This window comes from Trichomonas vaginalis, chromosome II (genome assembly GCF_026262505.1).
Source record: "Trichomonas vaginalis G3 chromosome II, whole genome shotgun sequence".
Taxonomy (NCBI): Eukaryota; Parabasalia; order Trichomonadida; family Trichomonadidae; genus Trichomonas; species Trichomonas vaginalis.
In genome coordinates, this window is record NC_067204.1 from 6,063,673 (window position 1) to 6,078,778 (window position 15,106).

General features: G+C 30.0%; 6 protein-coding genes and 2 pseudogenes across 8 annotated transcripts, besides 3 other annotated features; 7 read left to right on the forward strand and 1 right to left on the reverse strand.

The window, feature by feature from the left end:
- Nucleotides 1-543: 543 nt before the first annotated feature.
- On the forward strand, nucleotides 544-1,197 carry TVAGG3_0494750 (uncharacterized protein; the record flags this gene model as incomplete). The annotated part of the gene is made up of 1 exon (XM_051236339.1): nucleotides 544-1,197. The coding sequence occupies one exon, from the start codon at nucleotides 544-546 to the stop codon at nucleotides 1,195-1,197; it is 654 nt and encodes a 217-aa protein (XP_051094163.1).
- A 150-nt stretch (nucleotides 1,198-1,347) lies between these two features.
- Nucleotides 1,348-9,845: a mobile genetic element.
- TVAGG3_0494770 (uncharacterized protein) lies at nucleotides 2,088-2,373 on the forward strand (the record flags this gene model as incomplete). Its single annotated transcript, XM_051236340.1, has 1 exon — nucleotides 2,088-2,373. A coding segment is annotated over one exon (286 nt), but the record flags the coding sequence as incomplete, so codon positions are not given.
- On the forward strand, nucleotides 3,019-3,330 carry TVAGG3_0494780 (uncharacterized protein; the record flags this gene model as incomplete). Its single annotated transcript, XM_051236341.1, has 1 exon — nucleotides 3,019-3,330. One exon carries the CDS (start codon nucleotides 3,019-3,021, stop codon nucleotides 3,328-3,330), a length of 312 nt encoding a protein of 103 aa, XP_051094165.1.
- TVAGG3_0494790 (phage tail repeat-like family) lies at nucleotides 4,919-6,544 on the forward strand (the record flags this gene model as incomplete). The annotated part of the gene is made up of 1 exon (XM_051236342.1): nucleotides 4,919-6,544. One exon carries the CDS (start codon nucleotides 4,919-4,921, stop codon nucleotides 6,542-6,544), a length of 1,626 nt encoding a protein of 541 aa, XP_051094166.1.
- Nucleotides 6,831-7,170, forward strand: TVAGG3_0494800 (annotated as a pseudogene). The gene has a single exon. A coding segment is annotated over exon 1 (340 nt).
- Nucleotides 7,201-7,497, forward strand: TVAGG3_0494810 (uncharacterized protein; the record flags this gene model as incomplete). Its single annotated transcript, XM_051236343.1, has 1 exon — nucleotides 7,201-7,497. The coding sequence occupies one exon, from the start codon at nucleotides 7,201-7,203 to the stop codon at nucleotides 7,495-7,497; it is 297 nt and encodes a 98-aa protein (XP_051094167.1).
- On the forward strand, nucleotides 8,223-9,205 carry TVAGG3_0494820 (annotated as a pseudogene). Its single transcript has one exon. A coding segment is annotated over exon 1 (983 nt).
- Nucleotides 9,846-11,552: 1,707 nt separating the features above from the next.
- Nucleotides 11,553-14,356: a mobile genetic element.
- On the reverse strand, nucleotides 12,962-14,356 carry TVAGG3_0494840 (DNA/RNA polymerase superfamily; the record flags this gene model as incomplete). The annotated part of the gene is made up of 1 exon (XM_051236344.1): nucleotides 12,962-14,356. A coding segment is annotated over one exon (1,395 nt), but the record flags the coding sequence as incomplete, so codon positions are not given.
- A 748-nt stretch (nucleotides 14,357-15,104) lies between these two features.
- Nucleotides 15,105-15,106: part of a mobile genetic element that runs on past the window's edge.

Here is a 15,106-nt window from a genome sequence, read left to right on the forward strand (position 1 = left end):
AGTTAAAAAGTTTGTTCATTCGTTATATAATAATGTTCAAAAATATGATAACTCAGTATGTGGTAAATATATTGACTCTTCAGAAGTTTTCAAGAAAGCAAATGAAGAAGTTGATGTCACTTTTGATATGATTATTCCGGTAAATGATTTGTTAGCATTTCAGGCGTTCGATGATTATCCTAAATCATTTGGTGATATCATTCTTAAATATTATGTTTTCAGGGATACTTTAGTATTTTGTCAGGTTGACCCGTTAAGAGTTGCTGATTTACAAAATTACGTTTATGAAAAGATAACTGATGAAAATTATGAAAAGATTATGAATCATGTTTATAAATATGATCGCAAATTTCAACAAATCGGACTTCCTGCCAAATTAATTACAAGCTTAGCCGCTACATCTGCTGACGCAACAGTTGATGACGTTATTATTTCATGCACAAAGATGGAAGTTTTAGAGGATAAATGCATTACACCAGGATACGGTTTAATTGAAGAATCAGTTAAGCAATACCACGTTTATTCAGTAAGGAAGATCCATTCATGATTCCAGCTCAACATATTGACGTTCGTTCACTAAATGGAGGTTGCATCACTCCTGAAGGTATTAGCTCAGATTTCTCATACGCTCTTCATAATGTTACAGATGTTGTGTTAGCATTTCCGAAGAATGCAATGCAAAGAACGGTTTTAGAAAATCCAATGCTTCGAGGTCTTCAGGTCACTATAGATTCCAGAAACTTCCCCGATCAAGCGATGACCACAGTGGGTGACATATTCTTTACACGTATGCTTCAAGCTTCTGATTTAGATGGAGTGAATGAATGCACAGAAGAATACGAGGACTCATTAACTAGACCACTGAATGCAGATGATGGCACGCCATTAGCTAGAACATGGAAAGACCAAACTTCATTCTTATGCACTATTCCAGTTCAACGTGATGGAGCGGGTATATTCTTTGATGGATTAGAAACTTTCAACTCACAAGTTACAGTACAAGTGAAAGCTTATCCAATCATTCAGGGTGAAAATGACACTTACTGTTCAAAGGTGACAAATCCTCCTCAGGTTTGGTTTACTAGGACTACATATTGGACATGGACACCGGATGAAGGTTTGAAATATCATCCAACAGGTACACCACCACAGTATAGAAGTTCATATGATGAAATATTGATGAATAGAAATGTTTAAAATTATAAATTTATTTTTGATTAAATGGATTTAAATTCATCCACTCCTTATGAAGAATTAGCAGGAGTATATAATACATACATAGATGATATGATTAATGAAGCATTGAGTGATAATAGAAATGCTCTATCTAAGGAAAAATTAATGAAAATTCCATATTCTGAATGTTACTTAAATTCAATCACTGCAGCAATTGGTAAACAAAATAAAGGTAAAACATTAACGATATTAAAACAAATTATCATTATTGCTAACACTTCCCCCTATTCACATGTGTTAATTTATATCAACCGTTCAGGTTCACCTTCAGATGATACATTTGAATCTTTAAAGCATTTAATCAAAATTCCAATTATTTATTTATCACAAGAAGAAGCAGAAGATTATTTAAAAAACTTTTTAATGTATAAAGAATTATATAATACAATCAAGAAGCAAGGATTAGAGATAAAATTATTGATAAACAACGGGATGAATTATTTGAAACACTTTCTATTTCAAATTTTGATAGAGAATTTTTGCATTCACTCATTTTTCTAGATGATGCAGTGAAATCAAAACTAATAACAAATGAGAAATCATATTTTAATCAGTTATTAACTCAATGTCGACACATTCAGTGTTCATTCTTCATGGCTGTTCAATATTTCAAAGCATTAAGCACAAACATTAAATCAAATCTATCAACACTTTTCATTTTCAGTGGGTTTAGTCGTCAACAGTTGAACGTTATGCTTTATCAAGTGAATTTACCAATGAGCATTAATGAACTTTACACACAATATCAGCAATTAGGTGAACATGGAAAAATAATAGTTGATTTAAATAAAGGAGTGTTAAATTTGATTAACTTTTTATAATTAATTTTTATTTTTTATTTATAATTAAACATGACAGAAATAGCAAATCTTCTACAGGTTCCATTAAAACAAGGAACAAACAAAAAGGGTGCATATAATAGAACTATGAAAGTTCCTGATGGAATGAAAGAATTAGTTCATATTGTTGCTGGTCTTCAAAAAGATGTTAAACAAATGAGAAACGTTTTAACATTACCAGAAGCTCAAGCATATGCCAAACGTCAAGGTCCAAATTGGGAAGCACACGAAGCAGACATTACGGGTCCAAATGGAAAACCTGATGGTATAAATGAAGTTTTCATTACTGATGGTCAAGGTAATATTAAAGTCATAAATGGTTATAAATTAACTATATCTGATTATCCTAAACGTAAAGCATATAATGAACGTTATCCTATGCAATTTGATGAAAATGGAAAAGCTGTTAAACAATACATTGGAGAAGGTGAAAATGGTCCAATTAATTCATACCGTTATAATCCATATTCTTATTTCAATGAAGAATTAAATGCTATTGAAGAGGGACGGATGGATTACCACGATATTCTAACCAGTTTGATGGTCAATATGCAAATATTAGACCTGAAATTTCAGCTAAGAAATTCTTTAAAGTTGCTTTATTCGATCCAGTTTTCGCAAATGTTAAAGATGAACTTAAACAGCAATTCCAACCAATTATAGTAGCAAGAATTGCATCAGGTGCTTTATCTCAAGCATTCAAAGATTTAATTAAGAAACCATTATATCAGCAACGAGGTTTAACTTATGATTTAGTTAAGGAATCAGATAAAAGAAAATTTGAGAAATCAGATGATTATAAGAATGCAATTAATGAATATATTAGGTCTATTAATTACAATGAAACAGCTAAAAATCAACTTCAAGAACAAATACAGGGAATAATAGATTCAAAACTTCCAGCAAAATAAAAGTTTAAATATATTTTTTTATTCGATTATAAATGAGAAGACGTTTCACTAGTCAAAAGAACACTAACGCAAAAGCAGAGATTACGGTTGGTTATAACGTAAATGATGATAAATCACGAATTATTCAAAATGTTAAAGTTAATGTTAGCCCCGAATTAACAAGGTCAGCAACTCAACCAAATTTATTAACTCGTGACTTACCGAAGAATGAGGAGAATGAAGAAAACCATGAGAATGGAGACCCAATCATTTTATCTGAACCCGGTAAAGAACCTGTTGAAATTCCCACTTATCCAACATACCCCCGCCTCTTTCATCAAACATCGAGAACCCATATAAAATAGACATTAATTCTGAATTAATGAAAATTTACCGTGATATAATAATTAATAATTATGATTCAATAATAAATTTAATTGATCAATCCGGTTTAATTATTTTACCTTATGAATCATTAATTCACATTATCGCCATTCTTTGTGATGTTCAAGATTCAGACGTTAAGATTCAATTTTTCATAGATGATGAGGTTTCATGCTGCGGAACAGTTGCAAAAATAAATCCTATAAAGGATATTAGCACAATTAAGATATCAAAGAACGGAACAACAACTGAACTTCATTTAACATATAATGATATTTATAATAAAATAGTTGATGAATATAAAATATCACTTGAAAAATTCTTTGTTAAGGCTATTTAATATTCAAGCATTAACATTATCGAATAATAATCCTTTGAATCATAATCAATAATAATTGACCTTTCACCAGTTTCTATCGTTTGTTTTATTTCTTTTTGTTCCCCACTATCCGGATCGGTCATTGTAATTGTTTTTGTTATAGTATCAGCTTTATCTTTAACTTCAATCTTTTTTCCATCGGATATTTAAACCAAAATTCCAAAAATTCGATATTGTCAATCTGTTCATATTTTAATCTATCAATTACATTTTTAATACCATCTGAAAATCTTATGAAATGGTCATTATATGGGTTTGATTGAACTAAATTTGAATGAAGTGAAATATAACCTGTTGATGAATATGACACGACTCATATTTTCTGAAAACACTAAAATTTATAACATGAATGAATTTCTTATTCGTTGAATTTATGAATTCTTGAGGTAATCTTATTCTAGTTTTATTTATCACTGGAAAATAACGCTTTACCATATTTTTAATCGTAATAAAAAATGTCAATTATCAATATTATTTCGAATAATAACTGTGAATTAAATTTAACAGTTAGCGGAATTTATAATGTTACTCTCGTTTCTGTGAGTGGTAAATTTAATCCCATTCTTTTAGACCCTTCAGATTATATATCATTTATTAAAGATGACCATGAAAAAACGTATGATATGTATATAAATAATGTGATCGCGAAAGGGGATATTAACATGATTTTAAGTTATTTAAATGAATCATTTATCGTATGGTATGAAGAAAATTTTAAATCAAAACCTGATAAACTTTTTGAACTTGATGAAATAAATAACCTTATTAAATTTCCGCTGAAAATTAAATTTTGTACTCCTCATCTTCGTTCATTGTTGGGGATATTAAATTTTGAAAAAGATGTTGGGGATGTTTTGTATTCTGACACTGGTTCCAATTTCATTTTAATCAAATGTGATAAAGTTAATACCCCAATGAGATTTTCACATCAAACATTAGACCCTAACTCTTACCCATCAATACAAAACATTTTATCCATCAACTTAAACATATTTTCTTTATCATATCCGTTTCAATTATCTGGGAATTCATTTATTCTTCATTCAAAAGATTTATCAAATATTAAATTTAGAGTAACTGACCTATTTGATTGTGATTTAGAATTCATGAATGAAATATTATGGCAATTTCAAATAGAAAAAATAGGTGATGAGATAACGGATTAAATATTTATTTTTAAATCATAATAAATGATTAAACAACAGCAACCACAGCAACTTAAGGCACAAAGCACCCAGGTCCCTCAGACCATTACATACGCCATATATGCATATAATTCAAAGACGGCAGAACAAACGCAAAGGTTGAAATATGGAGATTTGGAGATAGTATTGAAAAATGACCATTTCGAATTCGTTTGCAAGGGTGGTGCAGTGATATCAAATATAAAAGAAATTTTATTTATGAATTCAAAAATTAAAGGAATAACGGATGATATAACATCAATTCCACCAGAAGAACAGAGATATTACGCATTAAATGCATTTCCTAAAGTTTTGAAGATTGGAAGATTTAATTTAAATGAGGAATTCATAAAAGGTTTCCTAAATGACATAATGGAGAAAGCAGATAAGGAATATGTGGATAGTGAGTTAATGAAGAGGACAGATAAGGAATACGTGGATGAAAAAGATAATGAAATTAAAGAAAGGGTTGAATGGTATCATGAATGGACATCAAAGATTTTAAAAACTAAAGCCGATACAGGATGGGTTTCAGGATGTTTAGACCTTAAAGCGGATAAAACTTATGTTAACGATGAGTTAGGGAAGAAGGCAGATAAGGAATATGTTAACGAAATATACCAAAGTTTGATAGGAACAAAAAATATTGAAACTATTGTTGGCGACTTTTCTGTCAATGAAGAAAATAAATATTTTAGATGGCAGTTTGTACACTCCTTAAAAAATGGTATACGGTGGAAACTCATTCCGAAAAATAACAATGAAATGTATGTAGGCTATATAAAGAATGATGGCACACAAGTTAAAGTTCCATTAGACAACAACTGCTACTTAAACTTATATGGAGACGAACAAAAGAAATATTTAAGAGTTTATGAAATGGTAGATATGACATTGCCTGACCCAGCTCCAGCACCATATTATTATGACTATGGAGATGATGTCAGAACACCACATGTAGATGAACAAAAGTTAACATTATATTTAGATTATTATAGATATAAAAGATATAATGCAATAGAAAAAACGAGAATAGTATATTATTATACAGATGACAGAAATAAATATTATAGTCAAGATTTTACCTACCCTGAAAACATAAGATTATATTATAAAAAATATTCTGACACAAACCAGAAGAAACCAGAAATAGTTGCACTATATTTTAAGTTCAAAAGAGACAATCCTATAATATCTCATATGTTTGATTTAATGAACCCAGTAGGTTCTATTTATACATCAATGGATGCAAGAGGTCCTCAAGTAATGTTTGGTGTTGGTGCATGGGAACAAATAGTTGACAGGTTTTTGTATTGTGCAAACTCTTCAAAGGAAACAGGAGGTTCAAAGAAAATAAATATTGAAAACCTTCCATCACACACTCATACGGGAACGACAAACTTTTCTGGCGACCATAGCCACTCATTACGAGACCACCCATTATACAACTCAGAATATTATGCTGGCAATGACGTTTTATCTCCAGATTATAACCATTCGGCAAAAAAGACTTTTCGACCAACTGAACCAGGAGGAAATCATTCACACACTTTCACAACAAATCCAACAGGCTCGGGTAAAGATTACATGCCACCATTTATGACTGTATTCGCATGGTACCGCATTTATTGAATGAACTAAATATATTTTATGTCTGTAATTAATTAGGTAATGAAGTAATGGATGAACTGTAGAAATAAATGTTTACGTTAATGGTTTCAGGTCATTCAATAATTAATTATTTTTGAAGAACTGAAGGGGTCACCAGGTCACCAGGTCACCAGGTCATTTAACTTCTCTGAAAAAATGAGACAACATGACATTTTGACAACACAGGAGGATTAATGAGGAAGGCAAAAATAAAGTTAGTTTTAAAATTATTTTTATTTATTTTTTTATTTTGTATGTAAAGACAGTAATGTCAGTCGAAGCAAAAACATTCACTAACAAATCTAATGGCGAACATTCACAAAAGGCACTTATAACGGTATTGAAGTCTTACGTAGAGACAAGGATGGTTACATTAATGCAACAAAGATGGCAAGAGAAGCAGGAAAGTTAAACCATTTAAACAGATTTCTCAATAGTGCTAAAATGCAGGAAATTCTTGAGTTTTGGTTGAAAGAATACGGTGGAGCCAAAAGTGGCTCGACCTCAAAACAAACATTTTATATGAGCTTACAAAGGGTGTTATAAATGAATTCAAAGGTATTTACATACATCCTGACCTCGTTCATTTTGTTGCTGAATGGTGCTCTGTAAAGTATGCATTTTATGTCAAAGATATTATGGACTCCATAGACAAGAAAGTTCATGAGAAATTAGATGAAGAAGAACTTGAAGATACAGTAGAGAATGCTAAACCTTTGTTTGAAGAAGAAGTTGGAAAAATGTGCGAAAAACAATTAGAACATGAACGTGAGTTATGTTATGGTTATAGAGATTCTCCATACGAACTAGACCAATGGGAACAAGAAAAATTAAAGAGAGAATTTAGAGAATATGAACTCGCTAAGATAGCATTAGAAGCTGCAGAAAAGAAGTTAAAAGTTTGGGGTTGTTTTGTACAAAAATATTGTGAGTAAATGATTTAGGTTATTCAATAATTAATTATTTTTGAAGAACTGAAGGGTCACCAGGTCACCAGGTCATTTAACTTCTCTGAAAAAATGAGACAACATGACATTTTGACAACACAGCAGTGGAAGGCAGTTATGAATTATTTTTGAAGAACTGAAGGGGTCACCAGGTCACCAGGTCACCAGGTCATTTAACTTCTCTGAAAAAATGAGACAACATGACATTTTGACAACATTTACGAAAATTTGATCAGCCCAAAAATAAAGTTAGTTTTAAAATTATTTTTATTTTTTTTATTCCTATATAAATGACAGCAACAAACAACAACAACAGCAACTTTATCGTTTCTGATGAACAAGTTATTGATTCATTAGTTGCGGAATTAGTTATGGCAGAAACTAAAACCCTCAACGAAAGAATTGGTGAAAACATGATTAATTTACATAACTACCTCAAACATGATGGAGGAAGAGGAAGGAAAACTGGTACAGCTTTATTAGTAAATAAAATTTCAAATTTAACGATTATAGATGTTGATATCAATAAATCGTACAATGATGAACTTAAAGAAACAGTTAGAAAAGACATTTTATCAAAACTTTCGGATAAAGATGTTATCGTTAAAACCGCATCAGGAGGTCTTCACATTTATTGCAACACTAACTTCTTCTATTCAACCTCGAACAGAATGATTAAATGTTATTCTTGCAATGATTATGATATCGACATAATGACTTCAATGGATGATTCAAAGCGTTCATTAGTAGTTATGGCTGATTCAAGAGTTCGAAAGAATGCAACAGAACCAATCAATACATACTCATTCATTCGTGGAAGTTATGATTTAACATTAACTAGAACAGTGAATGATATATTAAATGATTTGAATATTAAGGTAAGAGTTGAACAGAAGAATGAAGAAATAAAGAGTATAATGAATGAAAACAAAGATGTAAACATTGACGATAAACTAGCTCAGAGCATAGTTGATGGCATCTGTGATTGAAGTACATAATGATGGTGGAAACATGAATTTAGAAAAAGAAATAACATTATTCACACTGTTTCAAGCTATTAATTCGTTACCTAATCATTTGATTAATGAAGCATACGATAACGTTTATAACTTCTGCAATTTAACTGAAAATGCAAAAAGTAATTTTGAAAAAGCACGTAGTAGATATGCACATTTAATGACTTCTCCATTTGTTTTGGTGAAGATTCTAAAACTTTATCAAAAGGAATATTATGATGAATATGTTTTACCTTTATTACGTAAGCCAAAAATAACATTTGATATCAAACTTGATGACTCGTTTTGATAACAGATATTAGATGCAAGGCTGAAAATCATCAGTATAAAAACAGTTCTGAAGTAATTGAGGATTTATCACGTGTAATCCGTTTTGTAGATTGTGGAAACAAATACTTCATTCAGAAAGATTACAACATACACGACAAAATGAATCAAATATCATTCGTTCTTCAATCAAACATGAAAGAGTCACTTAAAATGATTAAATTATTTAAAGAAGAAGGTAAAACCATAACAGCATGGGATGTACTATTAAATCAATTGTCTTCATTAACCGTTAAGGGTGTTTGCTTTAAATCTGATTCTCCAGATGTTTTCTCAACGTTTCAAGGTTATAAATACAACGTTCTCGAAAAAGTAGATTACTCAAAAATTGAGATGTTTATGGATTTCATTAAAGAAGCCATATGCGATAATAACGATGAAGTGTATAAATACCTTCTCGGCTGGATTGCATCAATGATTCAACATCCTGGAATCAAGAATGAAACAGCAATTATTTTGAAAGGACTTCAGGGAACAGGTAAAAACAGATTCACGGACATTATTTCTGAACTTCTCGCCGGTTATTCATGTAAAAACATTACTGAAATAAGTGAGCTAACGGGTAATTTCAACTCAGTAGTTGAAAATAAAATGTTTCTTGTACTTAATGAACTCAAGAATGTAGGTGAAGACAGACTCGCAAACTTCAACGCTTTGAAATCAATTATTACGGACAATGAGATTAGAATTAATGAAAAGAATCAACCCAGAAGAACTGCTCAGAATGTTGCAAACTTCATTTTCGTAACTAATAACGTTTACCCTGTCAAAATTGAAGTTGGAGACAGAAGATACGTAGTTTTAAGAGTTAATGGTAAATTCAAGGGTCAATTTGATTACTTCAAGAATTTAATGGATTCATGCACAAAGGAATTTTATGATAACCTTTTAACATATTTTATGCAATATGACCTTTCATCATTTAATGTACGAATCATTCCGATGACTGAAGCCAAACAAGATTTAATCGAGTTATCAACAAATCCTTTAGAATCTTCATGTTCTGTTTTCCCTTTCACTGGAATGCAATATAAATATCTAGTGTTAATGTTAATGGCAAATAAATAAGTAACGTTTCCTTTTGAATATTCCAGATGATCGATTTCGTATGAATATGGATATGGAGCAAATGAAGGGCGACTAAATTTTTCCTTTAACGGTTGAATTTTTGGGTCAATTGGTTTATTTAATATCTTGAAATCCTTTTTAAAATCTTTTTGCTTCTTTAATGTTTGAAATGGATATAATAAAGTGAATGATGAAGGATTAACTGAAGGAGGAGGCGGTACTGTCGTTGGAGGTTTTGGTGTTGCAAGTGGTTTAATTTTATCTGCTTTGATTTTGGATTTCATTTCTTCCTTCATTAATTCTGGATGTATTCTATTCATTTGTTTTAAATATGCTGTATATAAAGGTTTGATATACTTTCCCGCTTCGAGTTTATGTTGAAGGATGAATTCCAAAAGTTGATCTTCATTTAAAAGTCGGGCTGAATATGGTTTAACTAATGAATCATAAATTAAAGCTTGTGCATCATTTATGGTCTGAAGGACCTGGGTGTTTTGTTCCTTTTGTTTTTGTTCCTTTGGTTTTTGTGGCTCAGGATTATATAATTTATATAATTCATCAATATCTTCTTCTGTTAATACTTTATTTTTGAAATCTTTCAACTGTTTAAGCTGTGATTTAGTTTTTCCCTTTGAATATTCATTATTTTTAATTTTGTCTTTAATTTTAGAAATTATTTTATCATGATATTTCAAAATTTCATTTTTATAATAATGATAATAATAATCCATATCATCACCCGTTATATTTTCATCATATTTTTGGAGATATGCTTTTAATTCATAATAAGTAAGAAAATTTTGATTAAATACTAAATCATCAATTAAAATTTTTAAATCTACATTATCCATTTATATAAAAATAAAATAAATGTTTTAAGGGCGCCCACCTCTTTGATCAAGAATCAAAATCATTATTAACGGTTCCTTTTGTCTCTTCTGTGGCATTTCATTAAAAATAAAATTTTAAATAAATGGCATACAACATCCATTTTCACAACATACAGCCTTAGTGTGTGCTCCTGTTAATGCAGTCTTACCAATTGTTAAGCGAGTCATTGACCCATTTTTAAGTTGTAAATTAATATTCTGACCATCAAATATCAATTTATCATTTATTATATCCAAATAATTTTTAGGTGTTAATTGTTTATTTTGTCGTAAACCAACACCTTTCATTTTTTGTGCAATCTTTTTAAAATCACTTCCATCAATTGAACCGTTGAATGATGTATAACACTTAGGACATAAAGCAACCATGTTATCACCTTGTTTCTCAATTGCTAAACCCAATAACTTCTTCTCATGTGCTTTTTCTTCAGCTTTATTCTTTAATTTAGGTTTAAATTTCTCATCAAAACAGAAGAAATCAAATGGTGCGAATTTGAAAATGTTTTTATCATAAAATTGTTTATCGGTAACAATTGCTTGAAATGCTTGAGTGTTAGGAAGATTTGGGTCGCCAGCGATTGCCCAATAAGATGAATCAGTATCACCTTCAATGAAATGAAAACGATTAACATCCATGCATTTATACATAAAATCATAAATGAAAACCAAATACCAGTATTTTGCGTTATCTAAAGTGAAGAATGCCTCTTGTAAACATGTTTCACATCTATAAAATCTATCTTTAAGCATCACTTGATATGTATCTTCACCTATTTCTCTTATGTTTTTAAACTTATTTGACATACATGCAACGCGTGACTTCTGTGCATTCATTATTTTAGTCTTTGCGTAATTTTGTGTATTCATTGCATCGTAACCATATGATCCATTAAGTGAAATCTTGCAAAATAAACTTTTTCCTTTATTTCCTTCTAATTCAGCCTTTTGTCTTTCGTTCATAAATTTGTTCGCAAATTCATTAAAACAAGTGTTTTTCGTAAATGTTAAAATTGATTGAATATCATCGATGATAAAATGAAATCTGTCGATTAGATACCAAAGATAATAAGAAGAAAATGGTTGATATTGGTTGTGTGTTGATGCTAACTGAGTTAATTTTCTCTGTTTCTGGTCAACTGGTAAATTGTTTGATTTCATGTAATTATACATAAAACTGCCAATTGTTTTTTCATCTGTGATAATATCTAAGTTTCTTATTATCGGTAAAAAGTTAATGTAATCATTAATGTATTTTTCATCAATGTGACCCTTTACTTCAGCCACGAATAAAGTATTTTTCTTCTTAATAATTCCCAGTGCTTTTGCTTTCTTTGTTGCTGTATCACAAATGATAACACCATTCAATCTTCCCGGCATATACATTTTATGGTCAGTATATTGAATGAAATCATGAGGATTAGATGAAAATGATGAAGGATATAATGAATTAAAATCAACACCAACGAAATGAGTCATGATGTTGGTGGTGTCCTCATTTGATACAGTTTTAGTTTCTGGATTATATGAAAGTTTATTAATGTGCGTGATTCCTTTAAGATTTACTCTATGTTGAACATTTGATAAACCACCAGTAATTCCATTACGGAGAATGTGATAAGCTTCAACCGAATCTAAAGTCATTGGTAAATTATTTTTTAATGCATAATTTCTTAAATTGATTCTTAAACGTTGAACATCTTCATCTTTATTTGATTTTACGACATTGCAATAACAACACATTAACTGACAATTTTCTTTAGTATGTGGTTTTTCATTATCGATTCTATCCAATGTTGGTTTATTTGCATATGTAAACGCTTTACCACACATTTTGCATTTAGATGAAAGGATTAAATCGTGATAGTATTGATAGTCATCCATTGAAACATTGTTTTTAGTATCTCTTTTCACCTTTTCATCTTGTTTCTTATATGATTCAATTTTATATTTCCAATACTTTTTCGTTAATTCAAAACTTGATTCCACATTTTCTTCTTCTGGATATGTTTCGTTAGGATTGAAGTTCTTATATGCTAACGCGTAACGAATCATTGAAGCATTCGATGATAAAGAAAGATTATGAAGCATATCAATTTTATAAACAAATGTTTCTTCAATAATTTTATCAATTGGGTCAATCATAATTTCAACGTCTTTATTGCAATAATGAATAAAATATTCTAATCTATTCTCAAAATTTTTAGCATCATTGAGATATATTTGATAATCACTATCTGATATAGTTTCTTGGGTTAATGCTGAATAAAATGAATCTTGAGTGAATGGTTCCTTTTTATATAATTCATCTTCGTAATTCTCCCATGTGATGAATTGATAAGGGAAAAAGGATTTAACACGTGATTTATTGTTTCCGAAATCTTGAGTGAATTGGTCTAATGTTCCACCCGCTATATAATTTCTGATGTCAATAAATCTCAATTCATATGGAACGTTTGTTTTCTTTACAATGATTTGCTTAAATTGTGAAGATGAACCCAGCATTGATTTTATCTTCCATTTTGCAGTATTTAAATCACGAAGAATTAAATTTAAATCAAACTTTCCCGAATTAAAACCTATGATATTCACTTTATTGAATTCCTCATCTAGAAGTTCTTTAAATGCTTCCTTCTGTTTTTCATTTAATGTATTCATTAATTCTTCATATTGTTCAATATTTGATTTAGCAACTAATGAACAGGTTGAAAATAAAAATTCAATCCAATCAGAGATGAACGAATCACTTGATGTTAAGCAAAAATTCCTCGTAAATGTTTTATCACGGTCTACGTCCTCACCGCTTTGCGGCTTTATTTTGACAGTTGATGATACCATAAATGGTTTTAAGTAAGCGTTCAAAGTTGCACATTCAGAAAGTTGAAGTTCTTCTTTAGTCTCTAATGTTTCAAAGTCAAAAGTAATATAATATCTTGTCGGTTGATAATATTCTTGCAAATTGTGAGCTAATAACCACTGATATATCTTCTGTTTCGTAATATGTGGTGCATATGGTTGCTGTGTGTTTTGCAATTGAACGTCTTGAATTAATCTTCCATTATTTTCTTTACATTTCTCACAATGTTTTAAAAATCTTCTTTGGTTTTTCCTTTCTGGATCATCACGGATAGAATATACTTCTTCTTTGCAAAAGGGGCAAACTTTATAGCCGGTGAGTGCTTCAACGTCTGTTATTCTGTCAGCGTGAAGTTTTCCACATGGACTCTGTGTTAATAAAATATTTATTGTTTCAAATTCTGGATCTATCATTATTGAATCCACTAATGGAAAGTCTACCTTGTTAATGTCTACGTCTTCTGGTTGAGGATCACAATAATAGAAATCAATATTAACATTTAACATTCTTGCTAACCTCTCACTTTCTGATGAAATGTCAAATCCTTCATATACATCTATGGCTTCATTTAAATAACTTCTACGAGTTTTAGGATTAACACCATCAGGAATGTTATAGAAGCGTTTAAATAACCTTCTACCTTCGGCTCTTATTTGATTATCATTCATTTTAGCTGTTCCATTTTTGTTCATTTATGTAAGAATAAAAAATAAAAATAAAGTTTATTTTTTTTAAAGTCCGAGACTCAGAGAGTCCAGGGCTAAAGTCCATAAAATGAATTAAGAACACATAAATTTTTATCATCTGTGACGTGACGAATACATTTTAATTTACTCAAGAATGTGTACCCTGATACATTAAATCTAATTCCTGTCTTATTTAATTTCACAACTTTGAAAAGGAATGTATGAATAGCTATAAAATGATGAGATGATGTTTTATGGGTTGCTTCCATTTTTTCTGAAATAAATGAATAAATATAATGTTTATAAGTTTTCATATCTTTTATATTCTTAATAACGAATGGTATAGACCTTTCCACTTCGTCTTCCTTCGGTGCTGTTCTTTCATATGAAACATTATTGGTATCTTCAATAATGAAACCACAATCGCATAAAATTTTATATGTACCAATTGTTTCTTTTGATATTTTATCTAACAAATCAAAAACTTTATCAACACCTGTACATTTATTTAAATAATAATTTGTGTAAATATCATGGTCTTCTTTCTTAATCGTATTAGTTGCATATGTTACATTTTTCAGTGCTTTTTTGAATTTTTCAGAATCAAGAGGAGGTGAAAGTAATATACATGAATAATCCCCATCGTCAATAAATTGTAACTTATGTTTATGAATAAATTTTGTGCCTTCTTCTGAAAGTGTTTCATCTATTTCACCATCTAATAAATTTTTAGTAGATTCCAAAAAGTAATTTTTA